The 23,856-nt window shown below is 39.0% G+C and overlaps 1 protein-coding gene across 1 annotated transcript in view; it reads left to right on the top strand.

Moving 5' to 3' along the window:
• The window catches only part of LOC134806155 (cadherin-23-like), a 68,033-nt gene that overhangs the window by 4,940 nt on the left and 39,237 nt on the right, over positions 1–23,856 (top strand). The window contains exons 6-8 of the mRNA XM_063779441.1: positions 6,742–6,886; positions 7,953–8,189; positions 8,613–8,820. Coding sequence (XP_063635511.1) covers positions 6,742–6,886; positions 7,953–8,189; positions 8,613–8,820 — 590 coding nt within the window. The remainder of the gene's footprint in view (positions 1–6,741; positions 6,887–7,952; positions 8,190–8,612; positions 8,821–23,856) is intronic.

Raw genomic sequence — 23,856 nt, 5'->3', positions numbered from 1 at the left:
AGCCGTAGTAAAATCCTGGGATACCGCTAGAATAATGATGATGATTACAGTTACCTACTAAAAGACCTTGATGCCTATACAGTTTCTGGGTGTGGGTGGGTAGGAAAATTGATAAGGTTATAATCATGGTATAATAATATACTCCGCCTGGTACTCCATTCCCGTCTTTTCTAGGTCACCTAACTGACACAAGCCTACGTCATCATGCGACAGCGCTATAGCGCTCGCTCGAAATTTTGAGTAAAAGTGGGACTTTTGTGAATACTTAATTGATATTATAGATCATTATGGCTCCAGTGAAGTGCGCTCGTTGCGACAAAGCACCTACCAGCAAGGAAATCTTAGTCTGCTGCGCTTGTAAATTCACGTATGACATTGAATGCGCAAGCGTGACCTACGCACGATGGAGTCTTATGAACCCGAAGCAAAGAACCAGCTGGAAGTGCTCCACATGCTGCGAGCAAGCCCTGCGGGCTGCACAACATGATAGCAGTAGCGTAAGTACACGTGCAAGGACAAGCAAGCCCGCGAACGATGTTCATTCCAACACACCTTCGCCTACAAAAAATAACGACGAGAGCAGCCTCGTTAAAGAGATGCAGTTATTTAGGGCGGAATTTGCAGCGCTGCGCTTAGAGCTAACTAATATTAACTCAAATTTTGAAAAACTCTCCCTAGCAGTTAATACGCTAGAAAATCGCATCGGCACCCTAGAACAGAGAGTTCAGATTTTGGAGGAGCGCCCCGATCCACTGACAAGCGAGCCGAGCGATCTCAAAGAATTGACGGACACCGTGGGACGTCTAAAACTGGAACTTAACGAACGAGACCAGCGGGCTCAGCACGGTTCCATTTTTATCGACTATCACTATGCGCGTCCCTTTCGCACTTACATACTTGTTAGAACGTGACAGGCATGGTGACAAGGGATAAAAACGCGACCGTGCTAAGCCGCCAGGAATTGCTGTCCACTGATATAGAAATAAGTGGCATCGCAGAACAAAATAATGAGAATCCGATACACCTAGCGGTTTTAGTAGCACAAAAGTTGAATGTAGAGATAGAGGTGCGAGATATAGTAAGTGCAGAGCGTGTCGGGTTGCGGCGTGTAGCGGGCGACGGCGACGGGGGCGGTGACGGCAGACCGCGGACGCTGGCGGTGCGGCTGGCACGGCGTGCGCTGCGGGACGAGCTCCTGCGCGCGGCGCGGCGTGCGCGCGGCGCGGACACTGCGGGCTTCGACCTACCCGGACCACCTCGCAAGTTCTACTTGAATGAGCGGCTTACGCGTGCGAACCGCCAGTTGTTTTATAAAGCACGACACGAAGGGGCACGCGCTAACTGGCGGTATATTTGGACCCGTGACGGTCGCATCTACGCCAGGCAACAACCGAATACTCAAGCTCAAAGGATTCGCAGTGATGAAGACCTAACAAAGATTTTTGGCATTGCTTCTGTTTGAGCCGGTTTGACATTAATGTGCAATACAAAACTTTAATTTGTTTATCCGTCTTAATATACCTAATATTGTCTGTGATCGTAATTTTAGTCACAAAAAACTTTAATAGCAGTGTTAACTTTGTCCCAAACGTAATGATTGTGCTTGGTCATGCACTTTTAGAGATACATACTGTTATTCATTTGTTCAGATATCATATTCCTTATTCTAATTTACGCGTGCCTTGTAATAATAATAATGACACTAAAAATATGTACTGCGACCACTCCATGTTACACCGTATAATACTTGTACCTATTGACACTACACAATTGCCTTATTGCAACTTAACTGGAAAGTACCTACTTAGTTCTATAGTATTATACAAATATATCTTATGTCATATTTTACATGTAACTATAATGCCATATTTATGTTCCCTTGCCTTGCTATTCAACCAAAAAGGTAGTATGATTGCCTTACAGAGTCTGCTTCTGTCTCCTCTTATTTATTTAATTCCCAACAATCGCGGTTTTATATTATTCATAAATGGCTAAGAAAATAAATTTAAAATTAGGACTTCTCAATGCAGGCTCTCTAGGGACTAATCATAACGAATTTATAGTTGCAGTTCAAGAGCATAATGTAGACATAATGGCTATAAATGAAACCTGGCTTAGGGAGGGGGAGGAGGGACGGGCACCGGTCGTGCCGAACTATAGTCTGCGCCACGTCCCCCGGCCGCGATCGGTGCGCGAGCGCGGCGGCGGCGTCGGCTTCTACATCAGAAAAGGTATTACTGCGCGGCGCTGTGCCCATCCCTCCGGCTCCGCAGTTGAACAAATGTGGCTTAAATTATCTATTAAAGGCGTAGTTTTACTCATAGGAACAGCTTACCGGCCACCGTGGTTTGACATTGATACTTTTATAGATTCACTAACTGAAACTATTTCCTCGTTCTCCAGTTACGACTATATTATGTTAATGGGAGATTTTAATGTAAATTTGTTAAGTAACGACAGGAATCGCATTAAACTCATCCAATTTTTTACCTATTTCAATCTTACACAACATGTAAATGAGCCCACTCACTTTACAAGTCATAGCAGTACATTAATAGATTTAATTAGTAGCAACATAGCCGTTTTAAATACTCAAGTAGAATATATACCTACCCTTAGTCATCATGCATTCTTGACTTGTGAACTAAATATAAAGAAAAGTAAACCTGTACAACAGAAAATTATTTTAAGACCACTAAAAGATATTGACTCACTAATATTCAATCAAACTCTTGAATGTATTCCATGGGACAACATTATTTCACTATCAACTGTAAATGATATGGTAAATTCTTTTAATAGCATAGTTTTATCATTGTTTGACTTATATGCACCTCAAAAACAGGTTATTATCAGAGAAAGAAGCTATCCTTGGATAACATATACGATCAGGGAAATGATGCGTCTGCGTGATCAGGCTCATAATAGGTTTAGGGCATCTGGACTAGATGAGCATAAAAAATACTACACTGATTTAAAAAGCTGCGTTAACAAAGCTATATTTAATGAAACACGGGCATATTTCAATCAACATATTAACCGTAATGCTAGTAATTCTCGATCTCTGTGGAACAATCTTAAACGCACCGTGAAAGTAACTCAGAAATCTCAAAACCATGATATTCCTACTCATTTACGTGACCCAGATCTTATTAACTCGCATTTTCTCGAAGTTGCAGGTAATCCTGTAGCTCCTCAGCCATATCAATCTTACTTTGAATCCAATCGCTACCATGCCTTATCATTTAGCTTAGAGCCAGTAGATGAAATCTCAGTACTAAAAATAATTAGATCACTTAAATCCTCTGCTCTGGGCGATGACGGTATTTCATTAGATATGCTACTTTTAACTCTTCCCCATTCACTAGGTACTATCACTGCAATAATAAATAAATCTATAATATCCTCAGTCTTTCCCGATGCCTGGAAAATAGCATTAGTAACGCCTCTTCCCAAAAAAAGTAACGTAAGTAGTTTTAAAGATTTGCGACCAATAAGCATTCTTCCTTGTATATCTAAAATAATCGAACAACTTGTATATACTCAGTTATCTGCTTTTCTTGAAAAAAATCAAGTTCTTCCTGTTCTACAATCTGGGTTTCGTAAATCGCATAGCACGGCAACTGCACTTCTTGATGTAGTAGACAATATACTATCTGCACAAGATATGGGCAGGGGAACTATAATGGCACTGCTTGATTTCTCTCGTGCCTTTGATGCCATAAATACAAACTTATTGTTATCCAAAATGAAATATTATGGTTTTGAACCGGACACAATTAAATGGTTTTCGAGTTATCTTACTGATCGAACACAAATGGTCAAACTTCAAGATAGTAGCGGTATGATTTTGAAGTCTAAACCATCTATATTATCAAGAGGAGTGCCACAGGGATCGATCTTAGGCCCGCTATTATTTATTTTATATACAGCTGATGTCCGTGATGTAATAAAACATAGTAACTTCCACTTATACGCTGATGATATCCAAACCTACATCCCATGTGATCCTACTAATGTTGCTGTAGCAGTTGCCAAAATAAATGAAGACTTGAACAATATAACAACTTGGTCCTCCTCAAATTCTTTAGTTCTAAATCCCAGCAAATCAAAAGTTATGTTTTTCGGTTCCAAACACCAATTAATACAAATAGATAGCCATAAACCAATAATTTTCATTTCAGGCGAACAAATAGATCGTGTTTTCGAGTCGCGTAATTTAGGTCTTATAATGGACGAGACTCTTCGGTTTGAAAGTCACATAGCAAATATTGCCAGAAACTCGTTTTATAGACTAAAAATCCTCTATAGAATCCGTGATTTTCTTAGCGAAGACCTTCGAATCAAACTTTGTGATACGCTTATACTCTCAAGATTTGATTACGCGGATGTAGTATATGGTCCACGCTTATTAGCACGGACAGACCGCATCATACAAAGAGTCCAAAATGCATGTGCGCGCTATTGTTTTAAAATTTCCCCGCGAGCGCATGTGACTCCTTATTTAAATTCACCAGGCATTCTCAAAATGGCTTACAGAAGAGAACTCCATCTTTCTTCCTTATTGTTCGGCGTAGTAAAGTTTGCAAAACCGGAGTACCTCTTTGAAAAGTTCACCTGGCGCTCAAACACTTCAATGAAATATGGCCTTAGATCGGTCAGCAGCAAATTAGTAGCTTCACATCACTGCACCACCGCTTTTCGAGGTAGTTTTAAATACACAGCAACTAAGTGCTGGAATAATATACCTCCACCACTACAGATATTAAATGGTCTTCATAGTTTCAAAACCCGACTTAAGCGACATCTTCTTCAGATTCAAAAAGAACTACCTCTTGGCGGTAGAGCAATACCCTCTTACCTACCTTCTTATCTCTGATAATAGCCCAGCCAAACAATACACTAGACTATATTCTTAACAAATACGTATGCACTTCACACTCAATATATATCCCAATCTATATACACAAAACGTTCCTTTTTTAATATGTATATTTTAATATGATACTGTATTACACAAACTAACGAACACACATAAAATACACAGTAGGTATTACACATATATTTTTTATAACTTGCACTCCGCTCTCCGTTCCGTCACATATTTTATTTTCCTCTTTTACCTACTTTAGGTTCTTTATTATTTTATTAGGGTCTGACTGAAAACCAGCGTTGCAGTTAATTTTACTGTAACATCATGCTGAGTCGAGCCCCTTTTTAACATCACGCTGTTTTGTTTATATGTAAACATAAATTTAATTTGTTTTAAAAGTTTTTAAGGTTTTATGTTTAAATGCTTAGACTAAATACATTAGATCTATGTTCAAATGTACCATTAATGTGATGTTTGTGATGTTAAATAAAGTTTTTCTATGTCTATGTCTATGTCTATGTCTATATGATAATATGCGATAGCGCTATATATAGTAGTATACCCTATAATGGACACGGAACCAGTAATGGGACAAAAAAACACAATTCCTCTAAAATAAGTATATAAAAGTAGTTTATAAACACTGGATATATTTTTATCATAAATAAGAGTCCTAGAGCTGATTATGTTTGAATTTTTATTAAATTCGGTTATTTTTTAAGAAATGTGCGTCAACCCAAAAGTTGTCGTGCCACTGAAAAAAAATATCACTAAAAATTCTTAACAACTTCGCTAAGAGAGGTGAGTTAATTTATTAAATTTTAATTAATTAATACTTGATGAAAACTAGAATGTGTTTTGTTAATTGCATTTACCATGAGATAAGGTATACAACACACTATGTTGTGACTCCACAGATGTAAAAAAATAGTGGTATTTGGCCCAATCCCATTATAGGAGCTGTAAAACTGCATACCTCCTATGATGGGACAATTGACATAATGATGCTTGCCATGCCATAATTTCATGTTTTAAACAATACAGAAGTAAAATGTAGTTACGACATATGTCAACCAGGAGGTATTCTCGGACTTAGGATAAATTAATATCGTTTTTCCAAACTTTTATTTAACTTGCCTTGTTAGTTAGTGTGGGTCAAATCTTGGTAGCTGAATTTGACCCACTTTTCGATTTCCGATTCAGTTGAAATTTTGTGTAAGTACGTAATTAAGTATGCAAATCGGATGATAATGCAATATTATGATAACATGGACTTGATCTGATGATGGAGACAGGAGGTGGCCATGGGAACTTTATCGCAATAAACCCTAACTAATTGTGTTTGGGTATATTAGAATTGTCTCGATGAATCTAATACAATAATAATTGGCTGTGGAAAGAAAAATACATTCAGCGATAAAAGCTTATACCAAAAATTGATTTTTTTGCCATAACTTATTCCCCATTTCAATATTTTATACTGATAGAGCAATGTCCATTATAGGGGGCCCATTACTGGATCCACGTCCATTACCGGGGGCCCATTACTGGAGCTTTGGTGTCCATGACTGGAGAAAAAAAGCATAGTTTTAATTTGTTAATTATGTGGAAACTCATTGCAGTATCTTTGATACAACACGCCTAAAACAAGAAAGGCGGATAGGACTTTCATCTTTTAACACGCTAAGCGGAGAGAGTTTACATGTACAAGGGAAATATCATAAATACTCCAAATTTCCTCTTAAATGTCCCATGACTGGTGCTGTTACTATATAGCGGCCATGTTATTGTGACGTAGGCCAGTGTCACTCTGGGAATAGAAGACCATGTTTTATTAGACTATGGTTATAATGAGCAAATTGTTACAGCCAAGACTTCGAGGAAGGCATGATCTACTATTTGTTCGAGATCCACGTGGAAGACGAGGCCCTGGTGGCCAGCGTGGCGCTCACCATCGTCAACATCGACAACAAGCCGCCTCGGATTGAGACGTTCGATGCCTGCCAAGTCGATGTGAGCCTTTAGGTGTACCCTTATTTTAAAGAAACATATTTTGTAACTTGATTAAAATTCAGAATATTTATTCAAAATTTTTTAAATAAAATAAAAGACTGACTGTAGAATTATTATTCATTGAATATTATTTGTACGACACTACAGTTCACAGAATATTAATTTCAACAATTATTATTTTACAAAATTACCTTTCACATACTCGTAGTATTCATTGAAATTGCTAAAAAAGGAGTTTAGGTTACTTTAGAGCTGCAACCTCTAAGAAAACGAACCCTTGCTGGAAAAGTGGGTTAGGTTAGGTTAGAACTGCGACCCCCAAGAAAACGAACGGTTGCCAGAAAAGTGGGTTAGGTTAGGTTAGAACTGCGATCCCCAAGAAAACGAACTGTTGCCAGAAAAGTGGGTTAGGTTAGGTTAGAACTGCGACCCCCATAAAAACGAACTTTATCCATAAAAGTGGGTTAGGTTAGGTTAGAACTGCGACCCCTAAGATAACGAAATGTTGCCAGAAAAGTGGGTTAGGTTAGGTTAGAACTGCGATCCCCAAGAAAACGAACTGTTGCCAGAAAAGTGGGTTAGGTTAGAACGGCAACCCCTAAAACAAATTCCTTCTAGAGAAGCAGATTGCGTTAAATTAACGACTAAATAAATTAAATTCGACTAAATGACTATTCTGTATATTAAATTTTGGTGAACCGTATTTATAAGAAGTGACTTTTCTACAGATCGATGATTCTGTAAAATGAAATTACATGAACAAATTGTTCTTGAAACAAAACTAATGTTTTAAATATTTGGTGAAACATAACTAATCCGAACTAAAATTATTTGAAGTAAATATTCTATGTAAAGATTATTTTGCGATTTGAAATTACTTGAAAAATTTTCTGTGAAACGAAAATCTGCAGAAAAATTGACGGCAAAATAAAGGTAAACCGAGCCTTTATTGTGTCTCTGTAGCCTTTGGGCATTGTTATTAACTAAACAGGAATTTATTGTATCGTATTAGGCTTCGTAATTAATCACAAGGGGGACAGTACGTAATTACGATTTAAATTTTCAGGAACTAGGCGACGCCCGCTTGACGGAGTGCGTCTACAACGTGCACGACCCTGACGGGCAGATCAGCACCAGCGTGATGGCCTTCGAGATCATCAGCGATCGCGGGGACGAGGACATCTTCTACATCGAGGGTCACGTTGACTCCAGTGACTGGTTCACCATGACGATGACGATTGGCATCCAGCAGCCGCTGGACTTCGAGACCAGTGCGCTTCACATCTTCACAGTCAATGCCCTGGTGAGTTTATTGATTAGGTACTTTGAGTTGAGTCTTGACTTATTCTAAGTATAACATAGAATGGACCATATCAGCATGTTCCATGTTCAGCAGTCTCGCTGTAGGTAATGCTAATGCTAGAATATGATTTAAGTGGAAAAACTAAAAAAGTAAAAAGTTCAAAACAACAAGTTTGTTGTTCGGTTCTTTTGCATTTCGTATCATTGATGCAAATAAGCCTTAGCTACGAGCCGTCAAGGTGTTTCTTATAATGTATTAAGTTCGTCCGTTCTGAGACAAATTCATGGTTAAAATAAATGAGTACTTTAACAAAATAAGTAATTTAAATCACTATATAATTAGGTACAACATCGCACGCGAGTAGAACAACAGGCGGTCTTGTCGCTAAACACCTTTTATAAGAAGCGCATCATTGAATTCCAGGATTCCGTGCCAAACATAGGCCCCGCATCATCGGCATCGATAATGGTGCAGGTCCAGAACGTGGAGCACCGCCCGCCACGCTGGGTGGAGGTGTTCGCGGTTCAGCAGTTTGACGAGAAGACGGCCCAGGAGTTCACCATCCGCGCCATCGACGGCGATACCGCCATCAACAAAGCCATCTACTATGACATCATCACCGAGGAGGGAGGCAAGTATACATGGGAGCAAGTAGCACCATCAACCGTTACGCCGCCATCGCTTCTTTTTTAAAAGCCCACAGCCAATAAAAAGTACTAACTGACAAATTAAATATCTCTGTATTTTATTATGCAAAACAGGGGGCCAATTCCAGAAGGCACATTTGACGTTTCGATGGAATATCCAGTTGACGCGGATAATTCGTCACTTGTCGAATTGCGTACACTTGCCATCTGTCAGTGAACTATATCCTCACTAGAGGTGGGGCGTTGTACTGAAATAGTTTTTGGGACAGGTTTTTCTTAATGGACGACTTTTTGTTTGTCGAGTATTTAAAAGCACGGACTTTAATTTTCAAAATATAACAAATATGAAGTTGCCAACACCTCGTACCTCCATTCTTACCTTTACTTTAAGTAAAATATTTTTTTTGTTAACTGACAGTCGTACGGGTATCTGTTGGACCAAAAAATAATGGAAATAATTTTTACATTGTTAATATGTCATTTGATTAATGGCCTTGACTCAAAACGTCACGATACGTCGGATCCCTACTAATGAAAAGTCGATATTTGCATAAATAACCCTTATTTGTAAGACGCTTAAGTACGGTAAACACTTAAATTGCCTATTTGGGGTGGTACACGTAAAACTGGTATTTTCATAGAAACGTACTTTTGGTACGCATTTTGCCAACGTGTCCCAGCTCTAGTTAGGATCGCAATGGATCGCAAGTTGTTGCATTTGACAGCGTGCGATCGTAACTGTCAATGAAATCACATCATCACTAGACTTTTTTGTCGATGGGTATGGCCGCCATATTTGGATTTATGACATTCAAAAGGGGATCCTACGGCATAGAGTAAACTGCATTCTTATTTTTCTACAATATTTTGATTCTTCTACTGGACGCAAGATGGAGTTAGCATCTTGGCGTTATAAAAATAAACCGCAAGAACATGACATGCAGTTGCGTGTGGTTGCGTGGGTGTAGATCTATCATGAAAACGAACATGACTGTGACAATTGTCTATGATTAAAAAAATAATTGACAAATATCATAAAGCAATACATATACTCAAAAATGGCAAAAAGAAAACAGATTTATTATAAACATACTTACAAATGATATAGGTAAAAAGTTTGATTTGTAAACCAATGGTCGTGGGTCCTAACCCCGGCTATTATTAACAATGAACTTGTTGTAACTATCTTAACCGATTGCTTTTCGGTGAAGTAAAATATCACGAGGAAGACGGAGTAGCTACTATAAGGTATAATATATATTTTTCCCCTCTGGGTTAGATGTCAGGGAGAGATAGTGAAGAATGCCTGAAAATAAGCATTTATTGTGTTGTTAGACTAGTTTTCTTTTATAAAAATTTTAATTGTCACAACAGCAAGCTAAAAGCCCTAAGCCATGAGCCAGGGTATGTTAGGTGCAGGCTTAGGGGCTAATCTCGAGGAAACCGGAGCTTCGGCGACTAGCTGCCAACTTTCCCAACTCACTTTTACATCAGCTCCTTTGATTAATAAATTCAGGTAAAATTCGTAAGAACTAGTGCCTGTGCCATACTCTACATTGGACGCTATGCCTAATTAGTTGTTATTAATGTTGAATTTTCAATGGCATATAAGACACCGGTCGTATACCGACTTAGAAATTTGGATTTTCTCAGTTTGAATGAATAGCAAACTGGAGAGTTTTAGATTAATTTAAAACTTTACTTATTATTCATTTTAGGTATTTTGTGAAGAAAGGTCTTCACAGACATTGACAGAAAATCGGGAAACACCGGCCAGGTGCGTCAGACCACGCAAAATGGAGGATTCCATGCCTACTTATTTTACCATGTATATCCATATATCATTAAAATACCGTTTCTTCGCAGCACTACACTTCAGTCCTTTTATTAGAAAAGTAATATGTTTACTTGTTTAGGTACCTATATGTAAGTAATTGTGTTCTGTGAAACTTATTGTTTGTGTTACGAGACTTACGAGTAGGTAACTTTGGCACAATAAAGCCTAGATCTCAATAAGGCCTAGTTTACCCTCTGGGTTGGAAGGTCAGAAGGCAGTCGCTTTCGTAAAAACTGGTGCCTACGCCCATTATTGGGATTAGTTGTCAAGTAGACCCCAGGCTCTCTCTCATGAACCGTGGCAATTATGCCGGGATAACACAATAAAGAATATTTGGCTAAATAGTTAAATCCTTATTTGATTAGACTCGTGTATTTAACCTACTCGTATTTTGCCACCTAGAAGGCTCGAATTGGTTGTTATTCGTGGCTTTCCATAAAATAAGGGCACGTCTTTATGCTTCAAGTGCAATAAGGACGTTTTCATCTGAAATTCCAATAGAAATTGGACTAAATTGAACCAAAAGCCACATTTTTACAAGTTTTTATGTAGTTTCACTTTCACCTGTCCCGTTGTCTGTTTGTAACAATCAAACCTAAAGACCCAAGTAATCAAGTTTTCACAGATGTTCCGAATAAATATAGTTTTTTCAAAGGACTGTCTCATTTCAATCGTATACAGAGACAATCATAGGTCTTACACATCTTTGTCTTACACATTACACTAGTACTAGCATCCAAAAGAAAAGGACGACTATAGTTTTCCCGGTTCTTACTGACTGATAAATTGGTTTGACCAACTATATAACATTGATGGATCAAGGCGGTTTGTTTACAGAGGGCTTGCGGCGAAACCCGAAAATCGAAATTTCGTTATCTGCCACTCTATCGCTCGGATATGCAAGAGTGATAGAGAGGCAGTTAACAAAATTTGGAATTTCGTGTTTCACGGTAGGCCCATTGTTTGTGGTATTTTTTCCGCAAAGACGAAGTACGCACGATAAACGCCAAAAAGTTAGTATTTAAATGTTTATGATATTCATTTAAATCGTCGTTGGTGGTTCTTGCTTGTGTGAGTTATAATGTCACTGTACCATCACCTGCGTACTCAACCTTCACGTTATAATTTTTATTTTTTTAAATATTAACGCTGTCATAGTAACGAAAATAATAAACACGTCAATCGAAGTAAAGAATTTAATATCCAAGAAAAAAATGCTGAATATGTAAAGCATCATTTATTATAGAATTAAAATGATATACCAATTATACGGGTTACATCTTAAAAAAGATGATTATCTTGGAAAGGATACACAGGTGAACAAAGTTAAGGTAAAATAGGTAAGTACATAATTCACTCGGCTTGCCTGGCCCACGCATGCTGCACCTACCACGACCACAGCCCGTAGAAACGTGGGGGCCCGTAGAGGCAACGCGTGCTAGGCCCCTGGCGTGGCGGCCTAGCACGCGTTGCCTCTATGAGGAGCTGTCAAAGCGCCTTAAGGCCTGCGCAAACCGGCGGAGCGCAGCGCAGATCACTTTAAAATAAAATTATCAATGTATTTTCTTCCCTATTTCAATTATCTTCAGGTATAAATTTAAATGCTTTGAGACCGACTTCGGAGCATCACGGAGGATTGTCACTCCGTGGCATCGAGGAGCACGTTAGAGGATACCACGGCGGTAGGCGCCGGCATGCCGCGGCATCCCCCGGCATGCGCCGAGGCCTCCCGCGGCGTGCGCCGGAGTAGCGCCGGGACGACGGGGGAGAACTCGTGCACACTAGTCACTAATCCCTTGTGATAGAGTACACGCGGCGGCATGCCGCGGCATTTCCCGGCCTGCGCCAAAGTGCTCTCTGGTGCGCCGGCCGCCAGCGCTTGGGCTGTGCGCGCTCGCGATATCGCGGGGGATTTCACCTCGCCGGTGTGCGCTGCGCGGCGTAAATCCTCCTCGGTGATCTGCGCTGCGCTCCGCCGGTTTGCGCTGGCCTTTATACCTATATGATTCTGGTAATGCTCTAGGTAATGGGACGAACATCCACTTTGGTGGACACGTTCAGAAAAAGGAGAATATTATACAATGAGCTTTATTTCCATATGACCCAAGACTCTTTCGAAGATTTCAGAAACCAATATCCAGCAAGCACCGTCTGGCTTTCCGCTTGGAAGATATGGAAATACAATGCACGTACCTACATATATAAATATGTGTAATCATGTGCCGAAGCATATTAAGTTATTAAGAGGAAAGGGGATGACCGGTTCTCCATACAAACGTAGTCCCCATTTTCCTCTCTGGATATTTATATTATGGAATATAGGTAGTTAGCCATCAACAAACTGTAGTGCCCAATGCATTTTGCTACATTGTACAAATTTAGATTTCAGCTTGTCAGGTTTTGGCATTATTTTCTTCCATCAATCCCACGTTCTTCAGTGTTCATGTGTACAGATTTTTTCAGTTTCAGGAACGCGTGAAAATCGAAAGTTTAAATAAAAGAGAAGAAATTTCCGATGGCTGTGGGAATGTAACAAAATTTTAAAGTAGCGATTTAAGATAATCAATCATCTACAAACACGTTTTCGGCCACAGCGAATACGTTCACCACTAAGAATGTCGGTGGTGCACTCTCAAAGTAAAAAAAATGAGTAAGTAAATATTAACTATTAAGCTCATTACACGAATTGTCTAACAGTTACAAAAAATAAACTACATACTTATTGGGAAAAATATTTTGTTTGTCGATAATAGGTAGTTGAAATTTACTAAGCACTGTAAGTTTAGGGTTCCGTAGCAATAATGGCAAAAACGGAACACTAACAGTTTCGTCATGCATCTGTCTGTCTGTCCATATGTCACAGCAATTTTACTCAAAACTATAAGATAATGAAGGTAAGGTCACTGTGGGCAAGTCCGTCTACAAGGCAAGCCCGGCAACATCAAAGAGATACCTAATCACTACGTTTTAAGAGACGGGACTTCCATACTAGCGACTGGAGTCAGTTTTTGTCAGTCTGTGTGTGAGTTTGGTTCTCCAACCATACCAACATGTACGACAAAGAACTGTCAAAGAACAATAGTACCAACATAACAGAGTCCAGGGCTCGGAACCGGTATTGATATACCGGTTAATATCGTTCATAAACCGTTATATTATTTCGTTCATTAATAAACCGGTTAATTGATGGAACGCGAACTTTAAAATTTAGTTCTCTCTTCTAACCGGTTAGTTGAGAGAACCAAATGTTTTCGTTCTCGAGGAACGATATAATACCGGTTAATCTCAGCCGTCTACAATATTAATACATTATCCGGCTACCCGCTCTAAGTACTCGATCTCGATGTTGACTTGACGGTGCTGCTTGCTGACTGAATTGTTTATTTTTAGGGTTCCGTACCCAAAGGGTAAAACTATTACTAAGACTTCGCTGTCCGTCCGTCCGTCCGTCTGTCTGTCACCAGGCTGTATCTCACGAACCGTGATAGCTAGACAGTTGAAATTTTCACAGATGATGTATTTCTGTTGCCGCTATAACAACAAATACTAAAAACAGAATAAAATAAAGATTTAAATGGGGCTCCCATACAACAAACGTGATTTTTGACCAAAGTTAAGCAACGTCGGGCGTGGTCAGTACTTGGATGGGTGACCGTTTTTTTTTGCATTTTTTTTTCCGTTTTTTTTTGCATTATGGTACGGAACCATTGGTGCGCGAGTCCGACTCGCACTTGCCCGGTTTTTCTTATTTATACTTTTTGGGCGTGTGAGTTTTGACTGTTGGTGTTGGTGGTGTTTTGTTACATTTAAAATGGATTCACAAAGTTGTAAATATATTCCGGACAGTCAACCATTTTTCAATGAAGAAGAGACCGATAATTTAGATTCTGACAACTGTAAGTAAAATAAGTGGGTACACATTTTTTTGATAATCCTAGTCTGAAAGGATATAACGCTCTGAATTGTATTAGCAGCTTCTCCTCCTCTCCTCCTTGCATTTTGTATGCAAATTAAAAAGAATATTAAATGTTGGTGGACGTAATTAAGCAAACAATGCTGACACGCTGGCGTGCAAATTATTTATTGTCTATAGATATTCATTTTGAATTTTGTTAATCCTTTTTAACCGAGTTCCAAATCCCAAAGGAGGAGGTTATCAATTCGATTGTATGTTTTTTTTTTATGTTTGTTACTCCATATCTCCGTCATTAGTGTCATTACTTAATTACTGGACCGATTTTGAAAATTCTTTTATGATTGTACGTATATGCATACAGATTGGTCCCGTTTTTGTCAAAACCCAGTTCTGATGATGGGATCCATGAGGAATCGAGGGAACTCCTCAAATCTTAAGGGCATACATATAGTGATTTTTGGGTTTTTATCAACAAATTAAGCATATACATCCAAAAAAGTGACATTTGATGAAGTGGAACTGCTGATGATGATCAGAACGGAACTCTTCAACGACGCATAGTTCACGTTTGGCGATTTGTCGTCTTCGTTATGTTTGTTAAGCAAGTTAAGTTTTTAAGCCACATTTTTGTCAAGCTCGAGTTCTGATGACGGGATCCATGAGGAATCGAGGGAACTCCTCAAATCTTAAAGGCATGCGTATAGAGATTTTTGTATTTACATCAGAAAATCAAGCATTTTCATTAAAAACTGTCGCATTTGATGAAGTGGAACTGCTGATGATGACTAGAACAGAACTCTTTAACGACGCATAGTTCACGTTTGGTGATTTCGAATTTCGATTTTGACTTGGACTGCGACCCGGACGCGAAACCAGAACCGGACTCATACCCGGATCCGGTTCGGACCTGGACCCGGACCTGGACTCGGACCCGGATTCGGACCCGGACTCGGACTACGGACTCGGACCCGGACTCGGACCCGGACACGGACCCGGAACCGGATTCGGACCCGAGCTCGGAACCGGACTCGGACCCGGACTCGGACCCGAACTCGGACCCGGACTCGGACTCGGACCCGGACTTGGACCCGGATTCGGACCCGGACTCGGACTCGGAACCGAACTCGGACCCGGACTCGGACCCGGACTCGAACTCGGAACCGAACTCGGACCCGGACACGAACCCGGACTCGGAACAGAACTCGGACCCGGATTCGGAACCGGACTCGGACCCGGACTTGAACCCGGACTTGGACTCGGACTCGGACCCGGACCCGGCCTCGGACTCGGACCCGGACTCGGACCCGGACTCGGACTCGGACCCGGACTCGGACCCGGACCTTGACCCGGATAACCACTATGATACCTTAGGAAAATCTATTAGAAATGTGCAGTCCAGCGGGAGTCGGACTTAATTACTTCGTTTTTGATCCGACCCTACGGGTTTTTCACTCACGTTTCACATAAAAAATACATTGTTAAAAATTGTGTAATGTTACATTTCTAATGTACGAACGGAACCCTTGCAACGCGAGTCTGACTCGCACTTGGCCGGTTTTTTTTTTAATTTTCAAGCAGATGGGCTAATTGATGGTGGCAAATATGAAACTGATTAGTTTTCTTGTATAAATAAATAATTGGTTGATTTTAATCAATAATAAAAATAATTAATAATACCTTCTTCTATAATCATTCTAAAGCTGCTATAAAAAAAAATATTAAATAAAATTATAAAATAAAACATCTGAAACTATTATTTATTAACAAACAGGAAAAACATGTAACAAACATACACTAATTAATTAATAAGTAGAAAAGTAATAAAAAAACAATAAACAAAAAACACATATTTCGGCGCACACAGCGTACTGCAGGACGCAAAAGGATTCCTACGCAGCGATACGCTTCGCTTTTTCGAGGAAAGCACTGATATTCTGCCGGTTACAAATAATAATACTCATTTTATCTTGCTGCGACGTTTTCAATTTAACCGGTTTATTTCGTTCCTCAAGAGAGCGTAATTGGTGTAAACCGTTATTTCAAAAGAACAGTTCTTTAACCGGTAACCGCAAACGGAAACGAAATCCATTTCGTTCCCGGGCAAATGAACGAAACCGGTTTGAGCGTTGAGAACGGTTTCCGAGCCCTGTAACAGACTTAAATAGTGTAGTATGCTACATGCTTGCGTATTTTATCGATATTATTGGGTTTAGAGTGGAATTCTACCAGGATTGAATAGAGTAAAACATTATTTGTGCAGACAGAAAAACGATATATATATTCATTTGTTCAAGTAAACTGACAAAATAGAAAACCACAGACAAAAATAAATAGTCGCCAGCTCATGGCGTAAGGTTTACAACCTGATAGGTTTATATGTTCTAACACCTGCCCTTAAACCGAACAGTTTAAACCGAGATTAAAAACACAATTAAAATGTTTGTCCTTGGTTAGAGGCTTTGTCAAAACATCCGCAGGCATTTGATCAGTAGACAAGTATTCTAAGTTAATAATTTTATCACTTACGACTTGCCGCACATAATGATGTCGAATGTCTATATGTTTACTTCTACTATGGTTGATTTGACTGTTGCAAATCTTCTGCGCCGACTGACTATCGTTGTATAGAGTAATGGGTAAGTATTTACCTAGGCATTCATGTAAAAAGGTCCTTATGAATGCAGCTTCCTTCGCTCCTTCACATAACCCCATGTACTCAGATTCGGTTGAAGACAAGGCAATGGTTCTTTGCTTACGACTCTCCCATGACACTGCTGAGCCGCTAATCTTGTACACATACCCTGTATACGAACGTCGGTCTAGCGGGTTGGATGCCCAATCAGCATCTACATATCCTGTAACAGATAATATTGATTTCTCATATTGTAAGGAATAAGCCATTGTTCCTTTTAAATATCGAAGAACACGCTTCGCCGCTTTCCAGTGCGTTTCAGAATAACAGTTGTTGAACTGGCTTAATAGGCTTGCTGCATGGGCAATATCTGGTCTTGTGCACACCGCTAAATACATAATACATCCAATCAGGCTTCTGAACTTTGAGTCAGGATCAGTCTGTTCTCCCTTTTCAAATTTCAAGCCGGTCTCTAAAGGTGTGCTCACAGGTTTGCAGTCCGCCATATTAAATTGTTCTAATACTTTCTGTATGTAATTTTTCTGATCAAGAGTAATTTTATTTTTATCTTGAGTCAATCTCATGCCCAGTACATGCGTAGCACGACCAAGATCCTTCATCTCAAATATTCTCATCAGTTCTTCCTTCAGCTTTTTCTTCTCTGGTGTGTCTTTACTGAAAATCAGAATGTCATCAACATATAGTGCTAATATAATGAGGTTACCACTATCATTCGATTTTATGTAAACACAGGGCTCGCTGAGTGATTTTCTGAACTTGAGAACCTTCAGGGCATTATCAATTTTGTCGTACCAGGCCTTTGATGCCTGTTTCAGTCCATAGACTGCTTTGTTAAGCTTGAATACGTAGTTTTCTTTACCTTTTACTTTGTACCCATCTGGCTGTTCCATATACACAGTCTCCTTTAAATCACCATTAAGAAAGGCTGTCTTCACATCCATGTGATCAACTTTCATGTCTAAGTTGACTGCCAGGGCAAGTAAAGTACGTATGGTTGAGTATCTTACCACAGGAGAGTAGGTCTCATTGTAGTCTACGCCATATTCCTGGGTAAATCCTTATCTACATAGCCCTTTGTCTTCGTAGGCCTTTTTTAAATTGTTCCAAGCTTCGTATCCAGTCTTTGCGTTACGTACATGTGAAAACGATGACGGTTGCACCATCAGGCATATTTTTGCAAGCGTTCTCTGTTGTCGACGCTCATCGCTGATCTTGGGAACGCCGGGTGACGCTTCCTCTGTGCAATCCCATAGATTCTCGTGAATCAAATACATACGCATCGAAAACTTCCAGTTTCCATAGTTGGCTATGCCACTGAGCTTTTCGAAATTGACTGCGATCCCGGAACTCGACCCGGAAGACGAGGTCGTCGTCGACAAATTTTCATTGGACATTTTCGAATTAATTTTGTACTTTTTGCCGAAAACTATTTACGTACTAATTATTCGCGTATCCTGGGCCCAAACCTATTGGGTTTAGAGTGGAATTCTACCAGGATTGAATAGAGTAAAACATTATTTGTGCAGACAGAAAAACGATATATATATTCATTTGTTCAAGTAAACTGACAAAATAGAAAACCACAGACAAAACAAAATAGTCGCCAGCTCATGGCGTAAGGTTTACAACCTGATAGGTTTATATGTTCTAACAGATATCGATAAATTGGGGAGGGTTGAAACATAGGCCTGGTTAGGCATAGGTTAGAATCGATCACTGCGCACGACGGCCTTTCAGTCCTGCTTGTGACCAGTTAGAACTGTTTGACGGGATGACAAATAGGAACAGATTTGCCGTGTGACCAATAGCTACAAAACTATGATGTGACTTAATGACTGACGCTGACGCTTTTGTGATGATGCTGATGATGTGACTTTTTTTGAGAACTCAATTTACTTGTGAAGAATTGAAACAAATAATTTCGCTTTTGGCGGTGTGACAGGTTATAACAAAATTTTGGTGTGACGAGTTGATGCCTGAATCCTTTTCGCATGGTGTTAGGTACTTTATTAAATTTTGATCTCAGTAAATTAAAAGAAACGATTGAAATTCAGTTTAAATGACTATTGATCCTTTATTTCGGAAATCAAAAAAATAATTACCTACGTGTAATTATTTGCCAAAAAAGGTTTACCACCCCATTTTCGTAGTATATGGCCTATATGGGCGACTTGCCTTTGTATTAGAAAAATGGTGTTTATTTCTAATCTACACTCCATATTAACAAGTTTAAAGTACACTTTTCATTGTCTTGATTCGTTCCTTTTAGGAATTTGACTACGAACATAATATACGCACCCATAGATTGGCTGATATCATTACTAGACGGACTTCCCTTAAACTGCCACGGGAAGTCCGTCTACTCGCCAAATTTAAAAAAAAAACTATTGTTTTTGCTTAATTTGTGTTTGAAATGATCTGTCACTAAAGCTAAACTATTAATCGAACGAGCGAGCGAAGCGAAGTACTTACATTCGACTTTGAACACGCGGCTGGCTAGGGGCACGTCCTGGCATTTCGATGTTTTTAAGCTGAACTGGCAGAAGATAGTTTGATACTCAATAACTTAAGTAAATTTGTTCTAATTTAAATGAAATTAGGTAAACGTGTAGTTGAGGGCATTATATTTTAGTCATTAAATTATGAGCAGGCCCGATCAAGGGGTTATTGAGCTAGAAGAGCTTAGAAGGCCAAAAAGCTGTTTGTAAGAGGTCTTGCTATTCTGGTCATTTTAATTGCAAGAAACATGGTCGAGTTTAGTATCAAATGAAAGTGCTTGGTTTACACTTTTATAATATCGTTTTTAAATTTACCATTTTGGAATAATTAGCAAGATAAAAATAAAATAAACATAAGTATTTGACATTTGACAGGAAATGTTTCAGGTTAGCACAGATACAGTTTATTTTTATCTCTATGGTGGTGACTTAAGTCCAGGGGAGGGACAGCCGTATACAAAGCCCTTTATTCGAAAAAATAGCGCCATCTATATTACTTAACGCTAAACTTTTTTTTGTTAATATGGCTTCACTTTATTTCGTCAGAACGTCTTAAAAGTCTTGTATCCAGGGCATGAAACAAACAAATAAACATCTGATAGAACAGATTATTTATCGCGTTGCCATACTTGCCATGGAGGCAATTGTCACAAAAAAACAACTTTGTCGAATAAAACTCAAAATATTACAACACCGTATTTATAGTCTGTACTACGACATAATTCATATAAATAAAAATACTTTCAGTTTTACAATGTTAAAAGAAACAAAGTTTTCATACGCCATCACAGTTGCTGAGAACTTTATTATCAGAAAATTCAGAAAAAATCAGGGCGGGTAGATTCACAACCTGTGCTGCGTTCAATTGTGTTTCGTGGTCAATTGTGTGTTATTCCAGCCGTGTATGATAGGTATTTTATTTACATCAACAGTCAAGTTAAAAGTACCTGTTTTCGTGTATTAATAAATATCCTGAAGCCTTTCTTCAAAGTCGAAGTTTTTTACGTTCGCAACATAGGTCCTCAGACGCTATTTATGCCCCTTCACCCCTGATATTGACGTTGATGTTTCTGGTTAAGAATTACAGATGGCGCTTCAAAATTGATGCAAAAAAGTTCCACGAGAAGGTCTCTTTGTCCTATACAGGGTGTCCCTAGCCATTGGACAAAGCCGAAATGTACATATGCATCAGGATATATAGAACCAGTATACAAAGTATCATAACAATCGGTGTAGCGGTTACGAATAAATTAACAAATTACAATTTTTTTACTTTGGAGCAACCTCTGTGTTAATAGCTCCTGAGGTAATAAATAGTATAAAACCTTCTTGGACCGTTTTGATTATCTTTTTTATTTATGACATTAATAAGATTCTGACTTTTGACAAATGTCATCACTCATCATTGTCGCACATTTTCAAAAAAAATGCCAAAAGCACTGCCAATGATTAATAACAATTAACACGCGTTCGACAAGGATGACGGTCAGGGCATGAAGTTATCTAGATCCGAATTGTCAAATGTGACAGCGCTATCCTGTTTTGCCAGTAATGTAAACAGAATTACCCGAACGTCTGAAATTTCTTTCGTGAATCGGAAGATATTGCTAACGAATAATTAAAATTGACGTGTTATTGTAAAATGTAAGATAAAATACATTATAAATGAAAATTATAAAATTATAAAGAAATATTTTAACTTATTAACCATAGCTATAATGTACCCATGTAACATGTTATGTTGAAATAAAGTGGCAATGTTATTGTGACGTAGGCCCGTGTCACTCTGGGAATAGAAGACCATGTTTTATTAGACCATGATTAAAATAATAATAACCGTTAGAGCATTTCTGAGAAGTAACCCTACGTGGGATATCAGGGTTTGTCCAATGGCTAAGGTCACCCTGTATATAGATGGTCAAGCAAATCTTGTCAGTAGAAAAAGGCGTGAAATTCAAATTTTGTATCAGACGATATCCCTTCGCGCCTACATTTTTCAAATTTTGTTCTATATATAGATGGTCAAGCAAATCTTGTCAGTAGAAAAAGGCGTGAAATTCAAATTTTGTATCGGACGATATCCCTTCGCGCCTACATTTTTCAAATTTGCCGCCTTTTTCTACTGACAAGATCTGCTTGACCAACTATATTATACATACTACTCTTTGCTTAAATCTGTCAGTTGCCGCCTATAGTGCGACATAAAATAGTAGAAATTAAATAAAATGGAACTCAAAAATGTCCATACTAAATTGTTGCCATGTGTAAGCATTTTACGTCAAAAATGTGACAGTTACGTAGAAACTGGCGCCCTCATTTATTTTCTATTATTTTATGTCACTATACGAGTACCTAAGTAGGTGCAACAAAGTCAATCGCTATATAATTTTTGGTTAACCGCGATTTCTCAGTTCGGGGCGAACTACTAGTTATTAAATACTTCATCGTATGCGATTACAAGCGTTAATGTAGGTTAATAATTAACGGAACTAGATCACTCCAAAGTGAAAAAAAATATGCGGGTCTTGCCTACAGTGACCTTAAGTATATTTAATTTTGTAAACCTCTACTTAGGTTACAAGTTCAACCGGTTGGTGGTGGTGAACCGATTTGGAAAATTAGTTTTTTGTTTGGAAGTATATACATAGTTCCAAGTTGGTCCCGTTTTTATCCCAGTTCTGATGATGGGATCCATGAGGAATCCACGGAACTCTTCGAATCTTATAGGCATACATATAGCGTTTTTTGTGTTTTCATCAATAAAGCAAGTAGGTATTTACATTCAGTTTTTATTTATATCAGTTAAAGTGACAATTAACGAAATGGAACTGCTGACGATGATAAAAACGGAACTCTTTAACGATGCATAGTTCACTTTGGCGATTTGTACTCTTGGTTAAGTTTACTAAGCCCGTAAGATTTATAAAGAACATTTTTATCAAGGTTTAGTCTGATGATAGGTTCCATGAGGGATTGAGGGAACTCCTCAAACCTTATAAGCATACATACAGCGAGTTTTGTATTTTCATCAACTAAATAACTAAGCATTTACAGTTACAAAGTGCCATTTGATAAAGTGGAACTGCTGATGAAGGCTTGAAGTCGGTTTTACTTTTTTTAGGGTTCCGTACCCAAAGGGTAAAAACGGGACCCTTTACTAAGACTCCGCTGTCCGTCCGTCCGCCCGTCTGTCACCAGGCTGTATCTCATGAACCGTGATAGCTAGGCAGTTGAAATTTTCACAGATGATGTATTTCTGTTGCCGCTATAACAAGAAATACTAAAAAGTACGGAACCCTCGGTGGGCGAGTCCGACTCGCACTTGTCCGGTTTTTTCTTAATTATCTTAAGCCTTTTTACGTAATTATATACTTTTTTCGACTTTTAAATATTTGACGCTGTCATGTTTTTCGAATAGTAAAATAAACATGTCAAGAGAAAAAATAGTGATCTTATTTATAGAAAGCTACTAAAGTATGAATAAATACCTACGCAAGAGTAACATAACAACATAAAATGTACTAATTAAGGTATTTGCTTAAATATGATATGGTGTAGGTTGTTTGTGTTATCCGCCTGTATTTTAGGATTTCGTTATCTATCCAAAACATGCGCACCCAAGTTATTTCCATGTTTTTGTCCCCCAAAACCCTGATCGTGTGAAGAGATTTTATTTACTTTGACAAATAGAGCATTTGCATTAACTACAGATATGAAAAAACGGGACCCTTTAGGTATCACTTCGTTGTCCGTCCGCCTGTCGGTGGGTCTATCCGTCCGTCTATCCGTGTATCCGTCCGTCCGTCCGTCCGTCCGTCTGTCAAGACCCTTGATCTCGGGAACGGGTGGAGGTATCGAGTTGAAGAGGAATAAAGTAAATACGAGTATTATTATTTACTAGGTATACAGTATGTCCAAAGGAAGAGTGCTATGATAAGCAGAAGAAATTTTTTAGGGTCCGGTACCTCAAAAGGAAAAAACGGGACTCTTTAAGGATCAATTCGTTTTCCGTCCGTCCGTCTGTCCGTCTGTCCGTCTGTCCGTCTGTGAGTCCGTCCGTCCGTGTGTCTATCTGTCTTTCCGTCTGTCCATCCGTCCGTCTGTCCGTCCGTCCGT

Source organism: Cydia splendana, chromosome 2, assembly GCF_910591565.1.
Source record: "Cydia splendana chromosome 2, ilCydSple1.2, whole genome shotgun sequence".
NCBI lineage: Eukaryota > Metazoa > Arthropoda > Insecta > Lepidoptera > Tortricidae > Cydia > Cydia splendana.
The sequence above is the reverse complement of the archived record's forward strand: the minus strand, read 5'-3'. Positions and strand labels throughout refer to the sequence as shown.